We start from the raw sequence: 17,826 nt of genomic DNA on the forward strand, positions 1-17,826 counted from the left end.
CATTTTAAAGGCTTTGGTATTGAAGTATTAATATTCCCAAACCCATTTTGTGGCTTGTAGTTGAAATGGACTCTGAATCAAGTTATCTCAGATTGCCACAATGGGATTAGAGCTGCCTTGAGTGCTGAGATATTGAATTATTTATTAACTGGTTTAGCCTTTTATAGTAATACCCGTGATCCTCTGAGAAATTCTACATAGTTTTTGTTTGCTTACACTTGGTAAATTAATCTACATTACATAAAAATCCTATTCTGAATGCAAAACATGTAAATAAGGCTGCCATAATATCCCCTGGATATCCCACGTCTCTCTCCATCATCCAGCAATTTATAAATCTTGGCTGGCAGGTGCCAGCAGCTCTACCCAACAACTGAGGACAAACTCAGCTACTGCTTGTATAGCCAAGTGTCAGGGTAGTGATCAGGTGCCCAGGCAATTGGTTCTTTTGGCTCCAGAGGCAATGAGCACGAATAAAGAAACTTTAAGCTTTATTATTAATTCAAGCAAACAGATTTAAGAGCATCACATAAAAGGCATACATACCAATCAAGGTGATGCCCAAATCTCTTACAAATTGCCAAGAGCTCCTTAATGAAGACAGCAGAGATACCCTAAGGGTGGCCAATTTCCACAGTAGCCGGTGCTGGGTTTTGTGCAGAAGCTTCCAACAAATAACAACAACACATTTTTGCATCGAAACTTGGCACCATGACTTCATGGCCCTGTTATGATCATGAGACCATAAAACCTGATCTTGACTGGATGGCACATGACTCTGGGGATGGGAACCAAAAGTCTGAGATTTTTCGTATACTACAGTTATCTGACCCCCGATGCTCACCTCTTTCTTTTTTATTTAGTAAACAAGAGTTAAAAAAAACAATAGGTTCAGAATGAGATTTAAACTGGTAGACATTTCTTAATAGGTAGGAGTAGAAGGAAGAATAGAATAGAATAAGAATTTTATTGGCCAAGTGTGATTGGACACACAAGGAATTTGTCTTTGGTGCATATGCTCTCAGTGTACATAAAAGAAAAAGATACACTTGTCAAGAATCATGAGGCACAACACTTAATGATTGTCATAGGGGTCAAATAAGCAATCAGGAAACAATAAAACAAGAGAGAATAGGAAAGAGAAATCAAAATATGGCATTTGCTCCTTGGAATAAACAATGGTCTTCACTTGTTGGCATGAGTGTCAAGATAAGGGGGTGTTTATGCATATGTTTTGGGAATGTCCGGTAGTGCAGAACTTTTGGAAAGAAGTGCAAGAAGACACTAATAGGATATTAAACATACGATGGACAATTACAAAGGAAATAAATTATTATTATTATTATTATTATTATCATTATTATTATTATTTATTGGATTTGTATGCCGCCCCTCTCCGTAGACTCAGGGCGGCTAACAACAATGATAAAACAACATGTAACAATCCAATAATAAAACAACTAAAAACCCCTATTATAAAACCAAACATACACACAAACATACCATGCATAACTTGTAATGGCCTAGGGGGAAGGAATATCTCAACTCCCCCATGGCTGGCGGTATAAGTGAGTCTTGAGTAGTTTACGAAAGACAGGGATGGTGGGGGCAGTTCTAATCTCCGGGGGGAGTTGGTTCCAGAGGGCCGGGGCTGCCACAGAGAAGGTTCTTCCCCTGGGGCCCGCCAAATGACATTGTTTAGTCGACGGGACTCGGAGAAGGCCAACTCTGTGGGACCTTATCGGTCGCTGGGATTCATGCAGTAGCAGGCAGTTCCGGAGGTAATCTGGTCCAATGCCATGTAGGGCTTTAAATGGGGGTACAAGTCAAAAGGAACGAGATGGGAGAATTTAGAGAAATAAAAGAAGCAGTGATAGAAAGCGCTCAGGCGGTAATAGTCCTAGGCTGGAAGGATGCGACAAAATGGACAATATGAAATTGGTATCGGTACATGGTGGATCATATTCAGTTTGAGATTATGGATAAGAGGATGAATTCGGCCAATGAAACTGATCTGCGGGAACTGATGGGACGATGGAACAAGGTAAGAGGATATGTGGTCAGTAGAATTCGAGACCAAGCTATAAAGAATAAACTACTTTATGATAAAGTACTTTATGATATGTAAATAGATATATTGCTCTTGAGTTAAAATGATATTCTGTACAGAAAATATGCCCCCATTTTGGTATGAATGTTGTCTGATGGCAGGCATTTGAACACTGAGCACATTGTTATATGTTGTGTGCATGTTTCATTGATATATTGGTATTACAAAAATCAATTAAAAGTTAAATTCAAAAAAGAATAAACAATGGTCTTCCACATTGCTACCACATGAAATGTCACAACAGATAGTCTTAGGGAAGTCAGGGGAGGGTAAATTAGTCCCATTGCTTTTCTGTGTATGAACATTCCAGCCCAGCAGAGATTCTTACATTGCCAGGAAAGCATTTTAAATACTTCAGCAATTTTTTTATAAAGATTCACAAAGTGATGTTGGGAATGTCACAAACATTGCCAGTATATTTAAACAATGAAAGACAACAATGCTGGAAATGCTGCATTGTCCCATACAACTGCAGTATGCACTCAGAATACAATTGTGTAGCAAAAGTACAATTTGAGGGAAGCCATATTAAAAGACCGTAGGAGAACCACAATTCTGTGCAAAATATTGTTGGTGCAAAAGAGCTTGAGAAATTCTTCCTTTCTTGTCCCCATTGGTTGGTTGTTTGATTAGGTGCAATGAAGATGATGTCAATTCTCAGCAGCCATATAGATTTTCTCCATGACAATCTATCCTTAAAACGATCATTCAGGTTTTCCCACTTAATCACAACTCTGAGTCCATCCATTCTGCTGCTAGTCACCTACTTTCCCAGCATTAGAAACTGCTTCAGGGAGCTCAGTCTTGATCTTGAAGAAAGCTTATCCTGTGTTTGCTAAGAGTTGACACGGAGTTAATGGAGCAAAATCTTCTTTCATTTGTCATCATTATGACCTGCTATATGTCAAAATTTGAATAACAAAAGTTGTGCAGGTCATTCCAGTTGCAAATCTGGGAAGTAAGTGCGTCTGTGTGTGTGTGTTCATATACAAATTTGAATGGGATGAATTTCTTACCCATTCCTGATTTATTTATTTAGAATTTATTTATTCGAATTTGTATGCTACCCAACTCCCGAAGGACTCTGGGCAGCTCATAACGAAAAAAACAAAAACAAACATACAATGTAATATGAAAACAATCTAAAACCATTTTAAATCAACAATTTAAAATTGTTAAAAATTGAAAGATCAAAAGCAACATGAGAAAATATTATTTTACTGAAAGAGTAGTAGATCCTTGGAAGAAACTTCCAGCAGACGTGGTTGGTAAATCCACAGTAACTGAATTTAAACATGCCTGGGGTAAACATATATCCATCCTAAGATAAAATACAGAAAATAGTATAAGGGCAGACTAGATGGACCATGAGGTCTTTTTCTGCCGTCAGTCTTCTATGTTTCTATGTTTCTCATTAAAAACAGTTAAAACAGTTAAAAACCATGTGTATCATTAATGGCCGGATCCCGATGGTGTACCATCAGATCAATGGCCCCAAGCTTACCAGAAAAGACAGGTCTTTACAGTTTTCCAGAAGGCCAGTAGGCTGGAGTACTCTGGATTTCAGAGGCAGCTGGTTCCAAAGAGTCAGAGCAGCCACAGAGAAGGCCCTGTCCCATGGGTCTGCCAGCCGATATTGCTTAGCTGACGGGACCCGGAGAAGGCCGACTCTGTGGGCCCTTATCGGTTGCTGAGGGCTATATGGCAGAAGGCGGTGTCGAAGATTTTCTGGCCCTAAGCCACATAGGGCTTTAAAGGTAACGGCCAACACCTTGGGTGAATTCCACCCAGAGACCAATCGGGAGCCACTGCAGTCTGCGGAGAATCGGTGTAGTGTGGAACAATGCTCCATGTGCTAACCACTATCCCATGTAAAAGGAAGATTCTTCCTTTGGAAGATGGAAAACAAAACTACAGGTGTGGTTTCTCTTATCCTTGCAACAATCAGAGGCCCAGCGTTTGCAGAGCTTCCATCGATCAAGGCAATGGAGCACCTCCCTTATGAAACCAGGTTGCAACGCCTTGGTCTCTTCAACCTTGAAAGACGGCGTGTAAGGGGTGACTTGATCTAATTGTATAAAATCATGCATGGGATACAAAAGGTGGGTAGAGAAAATAATAATAATTTATTAGATTTGTATGCTTCCCCTCTCCGTAGACTCGGAGCGGCGAAAAATTCTTTTCTCTATCACACAATACTAGGACGAGGGGGCACTCCCTAAAGCTCATAGGTAAGAAAGCAAGGACAAATAAAGGGAAATATTTCTTCACCCAGAGGGTCGTTGATTTATGGAACTCACTTCCAGAAGAGGTTGTGACAGCTGTCAACCTTGATAGCTTCAAGGCAGGATTAGACAGATTCATGGATGCCAAGTGTATTGGTGGTTATTGAAACGGATGTCCATGTGCCGCCTCTATGTTGGTTGAGACAGGCAGGATTCCCTTGAGTACCATTTGTTGAAGGTCAAGGGAAAGGGAAGGTCTTGCCTTCTCTTTCTGCTCAAGATCCCCATGTACAATTGGTGGGCCACTATGTGACACAGAGTGCTGGATTCGATGGGCTTTGGCCTGATTCAGCATGGCTCTTCTTATGTTCTTATGTTACATAGAAACATAGAAACATAGAAGTCTGACGGCAGAAAAAGACCTCATGGTCCATCTAGTCTGCCCTTATACTATTTTCTGTATTTTATCTTAGGATGGATATATGTTTATCCCAGGCATGTTTAAATTCAGTTACTGTGGATTTATCTACCACGTCTGCTGGAAGTTTGTTCCAAGGATCTACTACTCTTTCAGTAAAATAATATTTTCTCATGTTGCTTTTGATCTTTCCCCCAACTAACTTCAGATTGTGTCCCCTTGTTCTTGTGTTCACTTTCCTATTAAAAACACTTCCCTCCTGGACCTTATTTAACCCTTTAATATATTTAAATGTTTCGATCATGTCCCCCCTTTTCCTTCTGTCCTCCAGACTATACAGATTGAGTTCATTAAGTCTTTCCTGATACGTTTTATGCTTAAGACCTTCCACCATTCTTGTAGCCCGTCTTTGGACCCGTTCAATTTTGTCAATATCTTTTTGTAGGTGAGGTCTCCAGAACTGAACACAGTATTCCAAATGTGGTCTCACCAGCATTCTATATAGCGGGATCATAATCTCCCTCTTCCTGCTTGTTATACCTCTAACTATGCAGCCAAGCATCCTACTTGCTTTCCCTACCGCCTGACTGCACTGTTCACCCATTTTGAGACTGTCAGAAATCACTACCCCTAAATCCTTTTCCTTTGAAGTATTTGCTAACACAGAACTGCCAATACAATACTCAGATTGAGGATTCCTTTTCCCCAAGTGCATTATTTTACATTTGGAAATATTAAACTGCAGTTTCCATTTCTTTGACCATTTATCTAGTAAAGCTAAATCATTTACCATATTACAGACCCCTCCAGGAATATCAACCCTATTGCACACTTTAGAGTCATCGGCAAATAGGCAAACCTTCCCTACCAAACCTTCCCCTATGTCACTCACAAACATATTAAAAAGAATAGGACCCAGAACAGACCCTTGTGGCACACCGCTTGTAACCTGACTCTGCTCAGAATACTCGCCATTAACAATAACTCTCTGATGTCTACGCTTCAGCCAGCTGCAAATCCATTGAACTATCCAGGGATTAAGTCCAATCTTCACTAATTTATCTATCAGCTCTTTATGTGGAACAGTATCAAAGGCTTTGCTGAAGTCCAGGTAGGCAATATCCACGGCACCACCTTCATCCAACACCTTTGTGACATAGTCAAAGAAATCAATGAGATTAGTCTGACATGATTTGTCTTCAGTAAAGCCATGCTGATTTGGGTCCAATAAGTTATTGTTTTTTAGGTGCTGATTTATCCTCTTTTTGAGTAGAGTCTCCATCATTTTAACTACAACTGATGTCAAGCTAACTGGCCTGTAGTTACCAGCTTCTTCTCTACTGCCCTTCTTGTGAATAGGCACAACACTGGCCATTCTCCAATCCTCAGGAACTTCTCCTGTTAACAAGGATTGGTTAAACAAATCAGTCAGGGGGGTAGCAATGACAGATCTGAGTTCTTTAAGAACTCTGGGGTGGATGCCATCTGGACCCATTGCCTTATTTATCTTTAATTGTTCAAGTTCTTCTAAGACATCGGCTTCTAAGATCACTGGTGCTGAATCCGTACAGCTGGAAGCAATGCTATATCCCTCTATATAGTATTATTTTGTAAGGTGTCTTTTGAGAAAACTGAACAGAAGTAGCTATTGAAATGGTCAGCGATCTCCTTATTCCCATTAATGCATGTATTATTCCCGGTACTAAGCTTCGTGATGCCGCAGTTTTTCTTCTTCTTATCACTAATATATCTGAAGAAGGTTTTATCCCCCTTCTTTACAGATTTGGCAATTTCTTCCTCTTTTGAGGCTTTAGCAGCATATATTATCTATTTCGCCTCCTTCTGTCTCATTTTATACACCTCCCTATCAGCTATACTTCCAGACTCTTTATACCTCCTATAGGCAGCCTTTTTTTCATTTTTTCATTTTCATTGTTCCATCTTTATCATTTATTATTTTTTATTTATCTTTATTATTTTTTCATTTTCATTGTTCCATCTTTATCTTCCAGTGCTTCACAAGCAAAAATATTTTTTCCTTCTCAGGAAAACCCTGATGTTGTTGGCTCATCTGTTCTCATTCTCGGACCTTATTTATTTATTTGTTTGTTTGTTTGTTTGTTTGTTTGTTTGTTTGTTTGTTTATTTATTTATTTATTTATTTATTTATTTATTTATTTATTTATTTATTTATTTATTTATTTATTTATTTATTTATTTATTTATGTAGTCCAATACACAATGAGGGTTTTAGTGGGTATATATCTATATACACATAGTAAAATACATGATGAAGGTTATAGAGGAGATAGTCATAGTAAAATATATCTAAGAAATAATAGAAAAGAAGGTATAGTAATAGAACATATCAATGAAAGAATAGAAGAAGAGATATAGGAATAGAAGAAAGGTATAAGAGATATAGGAGAGCAATAGGACAGGGGACAGAAGGCACTCTAGTGGACTTGTACTCGCCCCTTACTGACCTCTTAGAAATCTGGATAGGTTTGTTGAAGGTCTTGTTATTTCTGGCAATGTGGTTAATGGTCTTGATGATTTGCTGTTTTATTTGTTCATTTTTGCATATTACTTTGCAGAAGCAGGGGGCTATTGAGCCATCGTTATACTTGTGCTCAGGTCTAATTCTGGTAACTTCCAAAATGTCTTCTTGGGCGATTGTTTGTGTATGTGAGTGATGGAGGGGGATGGTATTTCTTATTCTTGTTATATCTGATTCATGGCTTTCATCAAGACCAAAGACCAAAGTGCCATGAGGCAGCAATTCCCAACTTGGGCGTTGTTTATCCTTCACAATACCATGGTATGACAATCAGTAGTCCATTGAATAAACAGTAACTGGTGGGGTTCATTCCATATGTAGCAACACAAACAAACCACATTATTGCTTACTGTGTGGTATGAAACCAACTGTTGGCTACTTTTGTTGTCCTTTGAGAAAAGCTAAAACGATCATTTCCATTGTTTAGGAAGGCTGCCTGGAACTAATTCGATCAAGGCTTAGTTATGGGAGAGGCTCAGCAGAGGGTTGCATTTGGCTTAGTCAGACCTGGTTAGGGCTTGAATCAGAGACCACCAGGGAATTCCAAGGATGTTGGCTAGCTGGAAAGTTTTAAAAGGATCTCAAAAGAACCAGGATCCACCAATCCTGGATTATTATTGCCTAAGGCAGTGTTTCCCAACCTTGGCAACTTGAAGCTATTTGGACTTCAACTCCCAGAATTCCCCAGCCAGCATCCGCTGGCTGGGGAATTCTGGGAGTTGAAGTCCAAATAGCTTCAAGTTGCCAAGGTTGGGAAACACTGGCCTAAGGAACTGCAGATATGTGCTGATAAGAACACTGGGAATCAAGCTTGCCTCAAGAGCGAATTAATCATTTCTTTGGTCATGGAACAAAGGCATTAAGAATAAAGTAGGAGCTATAGCAGTATGTATTCTGCCCTATGTAGGGCAGTAAAGAAATATCTGTGCAGTCAAACTTTCAGCACATCAACAAATTAAACCAAAGTTTCCATAGAGATGGACTAGCTTATAACTGCTGCAGCTAAGGTTTAATAGCGACACAAAACAAGCATTTTATTTATATCAGGCAAGTCTGTTGTCACCATATCTTCAGACTTAATTAGACAAAGGTTATCTGGGACAGCAAAATGGTAGCAAGGCACTGAACCAGCAGTGGATTGCTCCCAGTTTGGACCAGTTCTGCAAACCAATAGTGGTGGCGGTGGGAGTCTCCGCCCACCCGCCCGGGACACCTCTGCGCACACACAGAAATATTGTACATGCGTGTGAGCGACAGGTTTTATAACCCATTACTGCGCAGAACTCTATGTAGGGAAAACAAGAGGAGCAAGTGATATCATGCATATCACAACTTCATGTAGATGACTAGTACAATGTGCGTTGTTTATTTTATTTATTTATTTTGTTCAATACAAATGAAAGTTAAAGACAATAAAAACATGTAGTAGTAAATATCAGGGAAGGGATAGAAGAAGAGATATGAGAATAGAATACATCAATGAAGAGTAGAGGAAGGAAACATGGATGGGAGAAAAGATATATAAAATATAGGAGAGACAATTTCACAGGGGACGGAAGGCACACTAGTGCACTTATACTCACCCCTTACTGACCGCTAAAGAATCTGGAGTACAAATTCTATCATTTGTGTCATTTGATGAGATTATGATAGGATGATGATCTCAACCAGACATCTGTGATCCACTTCCAAGGCATCTGCAGAACTCATTGAAAACCCAGATTCCTTGTAGCAAACAAGTGACTGTGGAAAACAACTACTACTGAGATAATATTGCTACAGTGAGGAATGCCTTATATGGAAATGACGTGGCAGCTAGAATGGCTTAAGGCTAAATTAGATCTAGAACTTGAAAAGAAAATATAAACCTTTCCTCAACCTGTGACTCTATGATTCTTGGGGAAACCTTTCTTTAGCAATTGGCATGGGAGATTTTCGTGCAGTATAAGTTCAAGGTCCTTAACATATCCAAGTGCATGTGGAGAGCAGCCAGTGCCCATCAATTTTAACAAAACTATAAAGACATTTATACCATCATGTTTTGTTTGGGCCCATAAATAACATAAAATTATTTCCTGGTCTTTTTTTAAAAAAAACTTAAAAGAAAGCATGAGTTGGCTGATTTTTTTTTTGTGAGGAAGGATTTCAGCAATGCCATGTATTGTACCAATAACATAATGTCAAACTGTGGGCATCGAAGAGAAATATATCTGTACTTGAGGGTGTCCCGAAGGAAGAAGTTGAAACATTTTATGTGAGGGATCTGTAGATACTTTCTCAGCCCTGTTTCTGGTTCAGGTGATATACAGATCCTTGAAGGAAAGCAGGCTGGTTGCAATTGCATTGTATCTGTAGTTTCCAATACCCATACATTTTTGAGTGTTACCATTATCTCCAAGAAAATATAAATACAGTGATACCTCGTCTTACAAACGCCTCGTCATACAAACTTTTCGAGATACAAACCCGGGGTTTAAGATTTTTTTGCCTCTTCTTACAAACTATTTTTACCTTACAAACCCACCGCCACCGTTGGGATGCCCTGCCTCCGGACTTCCATTGTCAGCGAAGCACCCATTTTTGCTCTGTGGGATTCCCCTGAGGATCCCCTCCATGGGAAACCTCACCTCCAGACTTCTGTGTTTTTGCGATGCTGCAGGGGAATCCTAGCATCACAAAAACGAGCGCTTCGCTGGCAACGGGTTTCCCAGCGAGGGGAGCCTCAGTGAAATCGCAGCATCGCAAAAACACAGAAGTCTGGAGGTGGGGTTTCCCATGGAAGGGAGCCTCAGGGGAATCCCAGCAGTGCAAAAACGGGCGCTTTGGCTGGCAAAAGGGGTGAATTTTGGGCTTGCACACATTAATTGCTTTTCCATCGATTCCTATGGGAAACATTGTTTCGTTTTACAAACGTTTCACCTTAAGAATCTCGTCCCAGAACCAATTAAGTTTGTAAGACAAGGTATCACTGTATAAGGCAAACACCTTTTCATTTATTTATTTATTTATTTATTTGCTTGTTTGTTTGTTTACATTCCTATGCTGCCCTTCTCAACTGACTCAGGTGATAACTCATGTGAAAACTAATCAGATAAATGCACTAAATGCTTTTTTAAAATATCTGCTGATATTACCTACTAGCAGAGGATAATGTCTCACACAACCTGCTGAGAAATTCAGGAAGGCCTCCTCTAGGAGACCCTGCTCTGATCCAGAGAATCACCGATCCCTCCCCACAATTTAAGAATTTGTAGTGGCAAAATGTAAGAATTGGTTGGCGGGTGAGAGGATTTCCTGAACAAAGATAACACTTTAAAGAGCTTAAGTGGCAGGATGGAGAGAAAATGTAATAAGCCCGGGCAATTCTTCTTGCCAGCCTTTAAGGATTAAACTCACACATATTACACATCTTTTGAATTATTTTGTTTCTCATAGAGAAGAATGTTGCAAGGAAGAAATCGAGGAAAATATGTTCCTTTGAAGAAGGGGGGAATCCCACCCATTATCTCAGCCTAGGCAGCCAGCTGTTACAATTGGAACCATTGAAATGCAAGACAGATTCATCCCCATTCAAAGTCCAATGTTTCTAGGATTCATGGTCATATTCCATTCCTATGCAAAGGACAAAGCAAATGGAAACCAAGCCCCCATCCTTATATCACTGCCTATCACTTCTATATTCGTGTCAGAATCTTTGGGTGAGGTCATCTTTTTTTCACCCACGTCAGGGTGACAAAAATGGATCCTTGAGCCAGTCTGTTGAAAAGTTTCCAATGTCAACCTTCCCCCTGAAGATGTTCCTGCTACTATCCTTATTCCAGCAGGAGGTGGAGGAGACTCTATTTAATGGAGAGTAAGAGATGCTGTCAGAACATGGTACACTTCCTGACTATGTGGGAGAGATCAGCAACAGAATGTGGATAACTGCATCCAATTACACATGCTTTCACTGATGCGGTCTACAGAATTTACCATGTATTTACCATCGCTGGGGATAACTGCTCTTCAGTTCTATAAGATTGCATGGGGATATTTCTGTATAATTTTGCCACAAACTAATTTTCTTTCTTTCTTTCTTTCTTTCTTTCTTTCTTTCTTTCTTTCTTTCTTTCTTTACTTACTTACTTACTTACTTACTTACTTACTTACTTACTTACTTACTTACTTATTTATTCCAATGCGCAATAATACACAATGAAGGTTATAGAGGTTATACTCGAGTAAAATATATTAGAGAAAGAATAGAAGTGAAAATTTAGGAATAGAATATATCAATTAGAGAATAAAAGGATATTATGAGAGCAGTATAGGAAAAATAGAATAGAAGAATAGTAGATACGATATATGAGATATAGGAGAGACAATATTTATTATTTATTATTAAGGTATTAGAAATATACCTTAATAGTCCTTTATTTAAGACAACCAGGAATGGTAGCATCGGGTTTGAACCACTTCTGATCCCTTTGAACATTTATCACTATTCAACTTGCCAGTAAACTGTGGGGAGGGAAGGGGGAGGAAGAATGCAGACAGTCCAAGAATAGACTATGTGAGGCAAGAACCCAACAAGGCCACTGCTGCAGGTGTCCGACAAGGAAAAGAACTGTTTTCAAAACAAATGACTTATACTTAATTGAACAGAGTGACTTATATGGGTGGGAGAAAGGGGAAACTAGTGTTTAACTATTTAGCATTGAGCAGGTTTAATGTTGACCATCTGATTAGCGAACCCACCCCAAAGTAGGCATTTGAAAACCCCCAAAGTAATTCTTCAGTGTCAAAGTGGTGTATCCGATAAAGTTTTATGGTTGACAGTTTGCATGAAAAGGAAGGGGTCTGCTAACAAATTCTTACATTATATAACTCTCTATTCCATACTGCACAACTCCTCCATGTCAGTCTAAGTTCTCCCCCGCATTAATCTTGGACATCTTGGATTTTTATAATTGGATTTTGCTGGACATGTGACGAGATAAAAAGTCCTCAGAGCCTATTGCAACGAAACTGGGTTACCCTTGAAGTGGGAGGGAGAAGGAGAGGGGAAAAGGCAGACAAATGCTTTGACTTGATGCTACCTTCTTAACAGTCTTGAACCAATAATCTGTCAGCCTACCGCTTCTAAGCACGGCACATCTAAGAAGCATCTTCTTTATCACTCTGGAGATAGAAATAGATGAGACCGACAATCTGAAGACCTGGAGAAAACAGAGGAATTGGAGGGTCCAGGCGAAGTAGAAGAAGAAAGTGATATGGGTAGTGGAGCCAGCGCTGAAGACAAGGAACTTGCTAAGAGGTCAAAGGAGTTGGAGAAGAAGCTACAAGAAGATGGAGATAAGGAGGCAAAGACAGTTAAGCTACTCCTGTTAGGTAAGTGTAATGCAAGAAGGCCATTGCCTTCTTCGTTTTTTGTGGATACTAGCATCCTAACCTTGGATGGGATCAACAAGGGAGTGTGGAACTACTCTTCTGGCCCATTTTCTCAAATGCTGTCCACAAAGTGTTCTGCAGAACCAGTGAAGGGCTACCAAAATTTTTACTACCACGCTGTGGGCTTATGTATTTTCTTTCAACATCTTTCAGTGCAAATTGGGTGCTGTAGGGTGGAGCTGCATTTTTGCTATCTCACTGCGTCCCCCCACCCCAATCCGGGCAGTAGCCCACCCCTGTGCAGAACCGTACCAATTGCTCAGTATCAGCAACAGCAGAACAGATGGGAAAATATTTAATTGGGGTTAGATGACCCCAGTAGAACTGAGGTTTGGGGCGATTCCGGTATAAACAAGAAATTCCAAAAATTAGAAACTTTGATTTTTCTGTTTCCTGAGGCAAATTTGTATCAATGGCAGAAGATAGAACAATGGGACAAATAACTGCAGTCGTTTTGTTGCAATGAGAGGTCACACGGATCCTTTCACACAGGTTCAGTGGTACTGTGGCTATTAGAAAAGATTATGTATTTCCAAGAAGGATAATGGAGTGCACAGAAGTGAGAAAAGATATAGCTTGTTTCAAAATCAGTAAAATTCTTCCTGGGGCTGAAATATTTTCCATGATTGAAAATAATGGTAAATTTTAGTCAACTTCCCAAAAATCTTTGGGAAGGAAGGAAGGATTGATGGAAGGAAGGAAGGAAGGAAGGAAGGAAGAATTGATGGAAGGAAGAATTGATGGAAGGAAGGAAGGAAGAATTGATGGAAGGAAGGAAGGAAGAATTGATGGAAGGAAGGAAGGAAGAATTGATGGAAGGAAGGAAGGAAGGAAGGAAGGAAGAATTGATGGAAGGAAGGAAGAATTGATGAAAGGAAGGAAGGAAGGAAATCTGAAGTACTTTTCTATACAATTGGCTCTTCTCAAATGTGTGATGAAATTTCTATGTAACCATTGTTAAACTTAATTTTTTGCCATATGAAGGAGGCATTGGCAACCCACTCCCCCCCCCCCAAAAAAAATTGCCAAGAAAACTGAAGGACCTTGACCAGGCAGTCATTAGGAGTCAAAAATGTATTAAAAGGCACACCGACACACACACACACACTAATTTTACCAGAAATCCATAAGCACAGAGCATTGAAAGTGCATTGGCATTAAATATAATAATACGTGATTTAATAATAATAACAATAGAGTTGTAAGGGACTTCAGAGGTCTTCTAGTCCAACCCCCTGCTTAAGCAGGAAACCCTACACTACTTCAGACAGATGGTTATCCAACACCTGCTTAAAAACTTCCAGTGTTGGAGCATTCACAACTTCTGGAGGCAAGCTGTTCTACTGATGAACTGTCAGGAAATTTCTCCTTAGTTCTAAGTTGCTTCTCTCCTTGTTTAGTTTCCACCCATTGCTTCTTGTCCTACCCTCAGGTGCTTTGGAGAATAGGTTGACTCCTTCTTCTTTGTGGCAACCCCTGAGATATTGGAACACTGCTATCATGTCTCCCCTGGTCCTTCTTTTCATTAAACTAGACATGCCCGGTTCTTGCAACTGTTCTTCAAATATTTTAGCCATCAATTTAATCAATTCATTATACATTGATCAATTTATTTTAGATTATTTATTTGTAATCAATTTATTATAAATTATAAATGATTTATTAAGTGTATAGGCTGCCCAACTGCTAGAAATTCAGGTTGCAGAGTTTCCAGCAGGACAAAACAGAAAAACAATAGCGGCAAAGAAAACAAGCCAGAGGGAAATGGAAAGCAAGAAAGAAGCACCAGGCCTGATGAAAGAGCCAGGTCCTTAGCACTCTACAAAATACCAGTAGGGTGGATCCCATTTGAATTTTGAGGAAGCTTATTCCAGAAGGCAGGCTCTGCTACAGAGAAGATATACTTCAGAGTTCAGATAAATGGCTTTATTTAGCAATAGCATTTATTTATTTATTTATTTATTTATTTATTTATTTATTTAGTTAGTTAGTTAGTTAGTTAGTTAGTTAGTTAGTCCAATATACAATGAGGGTTTTAGTGGGTATATATCTATATACACATAGTAAAATACATGATGAAAGTTATAAGATACTCATAGTAAAATATATCTAAGAAAGAATAGAAAAGAAGATATAGTAATATAACATATCAATGAAAGAATAGAAGAAGAGATATAGGAATAGAAGAAAAGAGTAGGAGATATAGGATTTAGACTTATATACTGTTTCACAGTGCTTTACAGCCCTCTCGAAGCACTTTACAGAGAGTCAGCATATTGCCCCAATAATCTAGGTCCTCATTTTACAGACCTTGGAAAGATGGAAGGCTGAATCAACCTTGAGCCTATGAGATTCCATCTGACAAACTGCTGGCAGCCGGTGATCAGTAGCTTGCAGTACTGCACTCTAACCACTGCGCCACCAAGGTTCTGTAATTAATAGAATTAATTAATAGAATTCAGAGTGCACACATCCTTTTAAATCAAACTGACCAGATAGGTACTATGGGAGGCAAAGAGACTCTCCCCACCGCAGGTAACCTATGCCATAAAGGGCTTTTATAAGTGTGAAACCTTGAATTGCACATGGAAGTAAACTGGTACAGTGGAGCAGAGGTGTTCCACAACCACACCAAGTTACTGCCTATATTACTGGGTTCTGGGTCAGGTGAAACTTACAGATGGCCTAGAGTAGGTGTTTCCAACCTTGACAACTTTAAGACTTGTGGATTTCAACTCCCAGAGAACTCTGGGATTTGAAGTCCACAAGTCTTAAACTTGCCAAGGTTGGAGACCCCTGGCCAAGAGCATGTTGCAGGGATCAAGCTATAAGGTAACCTGAGCATAAGTGGTTGTCTGAAGGGCCCACTGATCTTGGAAAGGAAACAACTGGCCCACTAGATAAAGTTGGACACAAGCCTTTCTGACCGTAGTTGTCACCTGCTCACTGAGCAGAAGTTGTGAGTCCAGGAAGAAACCCAAAGTGTGTCACCCCTCCAAAGTTGGAATATCTCAAGATGTGGGCGGTCCAAACATGCCACAGTTTCTTGGCCTGGGAAGGGTTGAGTTGGAGACGGTTTCTTCCAATCCAGATCTACGCAGCCTTCAGATACTGGAACAAAATCACGACAGCTTCACTTAGCTGGTCCAGAAACTCCTAACTGGATGTCATTGGCATACTAATGATACTGATCCCTAAATCACTGGATGACCTCACATAAATGTTGAAAAGGAGTGGAGGGGAGTATGCAGCACCCCACAAATGAAGAACTTAGGGGATGATTTCTCCCTGTCCACCAACAGCAAGTGCAACCAGCCCAGGAGAAAGGAAGAGGACCACTGTAAAACAGTGCCCCAAACTAGAAGTCGCTTAAAAGGATTCTATGCTTAATGAAAACCATCGAGAGATTTAAGGAGCACAAAGATGGATGCACTATGACCATCCCAGTTCTGCCACTGTTCATCAACAAATGCAACTGAAGCTGTCTCGGTACTAAATGCCAGTCTGGGACCTGACTGAAATGCTATCCATTTTGTCATCAGCTGCAGGCTGACTATCTTCTCAACAATCTTCATCACGTTTTAAGATTTGGCTGCCCAGGTAGCCAGCTTTTAATTGTGCCTTCCTGGCTGTACTCATCTCATTGTGAACCGCATCCAGCAACTTTGCATAATGTAGAAACATAGAAGATTGACGGCGGAAAAAGATCAATGGTCCATCTAGTCTACCCTTATACTATTTCCTGTATTTTATCTTAGGATGGATATATGTTTATCCCAGGCATGTTTAAATTCAGTTATTGTGGATTTACCAACCACGTCTGCTGGAAGTTTGTTCCAAGCATCTACTACTCATTCAGTAAAATAATATTTTCTCATGTTGCTTCTGATCTTTCCCCCAACTAACCTCAGATTGTAACATAATTGGAAGCGCTATGGCCATAACATCAGACATACCCTCAGTACCATCCATCTCTACTGGTGCACAATGAAAGACATGTAATAAATGTTCACTCAAATTGACTGAAACGTATGTCAGAGGTGAGGTGAGAATAACAACTGCAACTACAACTCTGACTACCAGCTATTTGGGGAGTTTACAACATGTTGGATTTTACTTCCTGTTTTATCATTAATCTATTTCCTGGAATGGATATGGTAGCTAGGAGTAACCAGAATCCATCATTGTCTCTCATTCTGAATGGCTATAATACATAATGTCATTGGACCATCCTTTCCACCTGATGGCTGCTTCAATCAGTGTGTAAGGATTCTGGTAAGCAACCCAGGATTATAATGCTGCTGAGAGTGAAAAGGACACCTAGATGATACCTAAACAGGTGTTTAAACTTGAAGAATGCTTGGTGGTCTTCCCTCTGCTGACTTTTGCCTTGCAATAGCTGAAGACAATTTCTTTTGTTGTTGTTTCAAGTTTCTTAAATTTTGTTTTACATATATATATATATATATATATATATATATATATATATATATATATATATATATAAATGTGTGAACAGTGTGAACAGTGTGGCATCTGGGTGTCATATATTCTAATACAAATAAAAGTAATAGAATTAATCATAGTATTACATTCTACCAACTTACATATTTATAATAATAATACACATTCATATTTAGTTATACAGTAGTCTGTCATTATTTAACTATTCCATGTTTTCTCTTGTTAATAACATGGTATGTGAGAAGCACGCTCTCTACATGGGGCTACCTCTGAAAAGTGTTCGGAAACTTCAGATCATGCAGAACGCAGCCGCGAGAGCCATCATGGGGCTTCCAAGATTCGCCCATGTTTCTTCAACACTCCGTGGCTTGCATTGGCTGCCAATCCGTTTCCGGTCACAATTCAAAGTGTTGGTCATGACCTTTAAAGCCCTACATGGAATTGGACCAGATTACCTCCGGAACCGCCTGCTACTGAATGAATCCCAGCGACTGATAAGGTCCCACAGAGTTGGCCTTCTCCGGGTCCCGTCGACTAAACAATGTCGTTTGGCGGGCCCCAGGGGAAGAGCCTTCTCTGTGGCGGCCCCGGTCCTCTGGAACCAACTCCCCCCGGAGAT

At 39.8% G+C, this 17,826-nt stretch overlaps 1 protein-coding gene across 4 annotated transcripts in view; it reads left to right on the top strand.

Annotated features, from left to right (window-relative positions):
• Positions 1-17,826, top strand: part of GNAT2 (G protein subunit alpha transducin 2) — a 60,131-nt gene that overhangs the window by 15,193 nt on the left and 27,112 nt on the right. The window contains exon 2 of one of the 4 annotated variants that reach the window (XM_070745122.1): positions 12,484-12,683. The exons of 2 other annotated variants lie outside the window; for them this stretch is intronic. In XM_070745122.1, the coding sequence (XP_070601223.1) occupies positions 12,566-12,683 (118 nt within the window). In that variant the 5' untranslated portion in view covers positions 12,484-12,565. Of the gene's footprint in view, positions 1-12,479; positions 12,684-17,826 lie in introns of all 4 variants that reach the window. One more of the 4 variants, XM_070745121.1, reaches the window with a different exon arrangement.

The sequence above is a fragment of the Erythrolamprus reginae genome, chromosome 3 (genome assembly GCF_031021105.1).
Source record: "Erythrolamprus reginae isolate rEryReg1 chromosome 3, rEryReg1.hap1, whole genome shotgun sequence".
Taxonomy (NCBI): domain Eukaryota; kingdom Metazoa; phylum Chordata; class Lepidosauria; order Squamata; family Dipsadidae; genus Erythrolamprus; species Erythrolamprus reginae.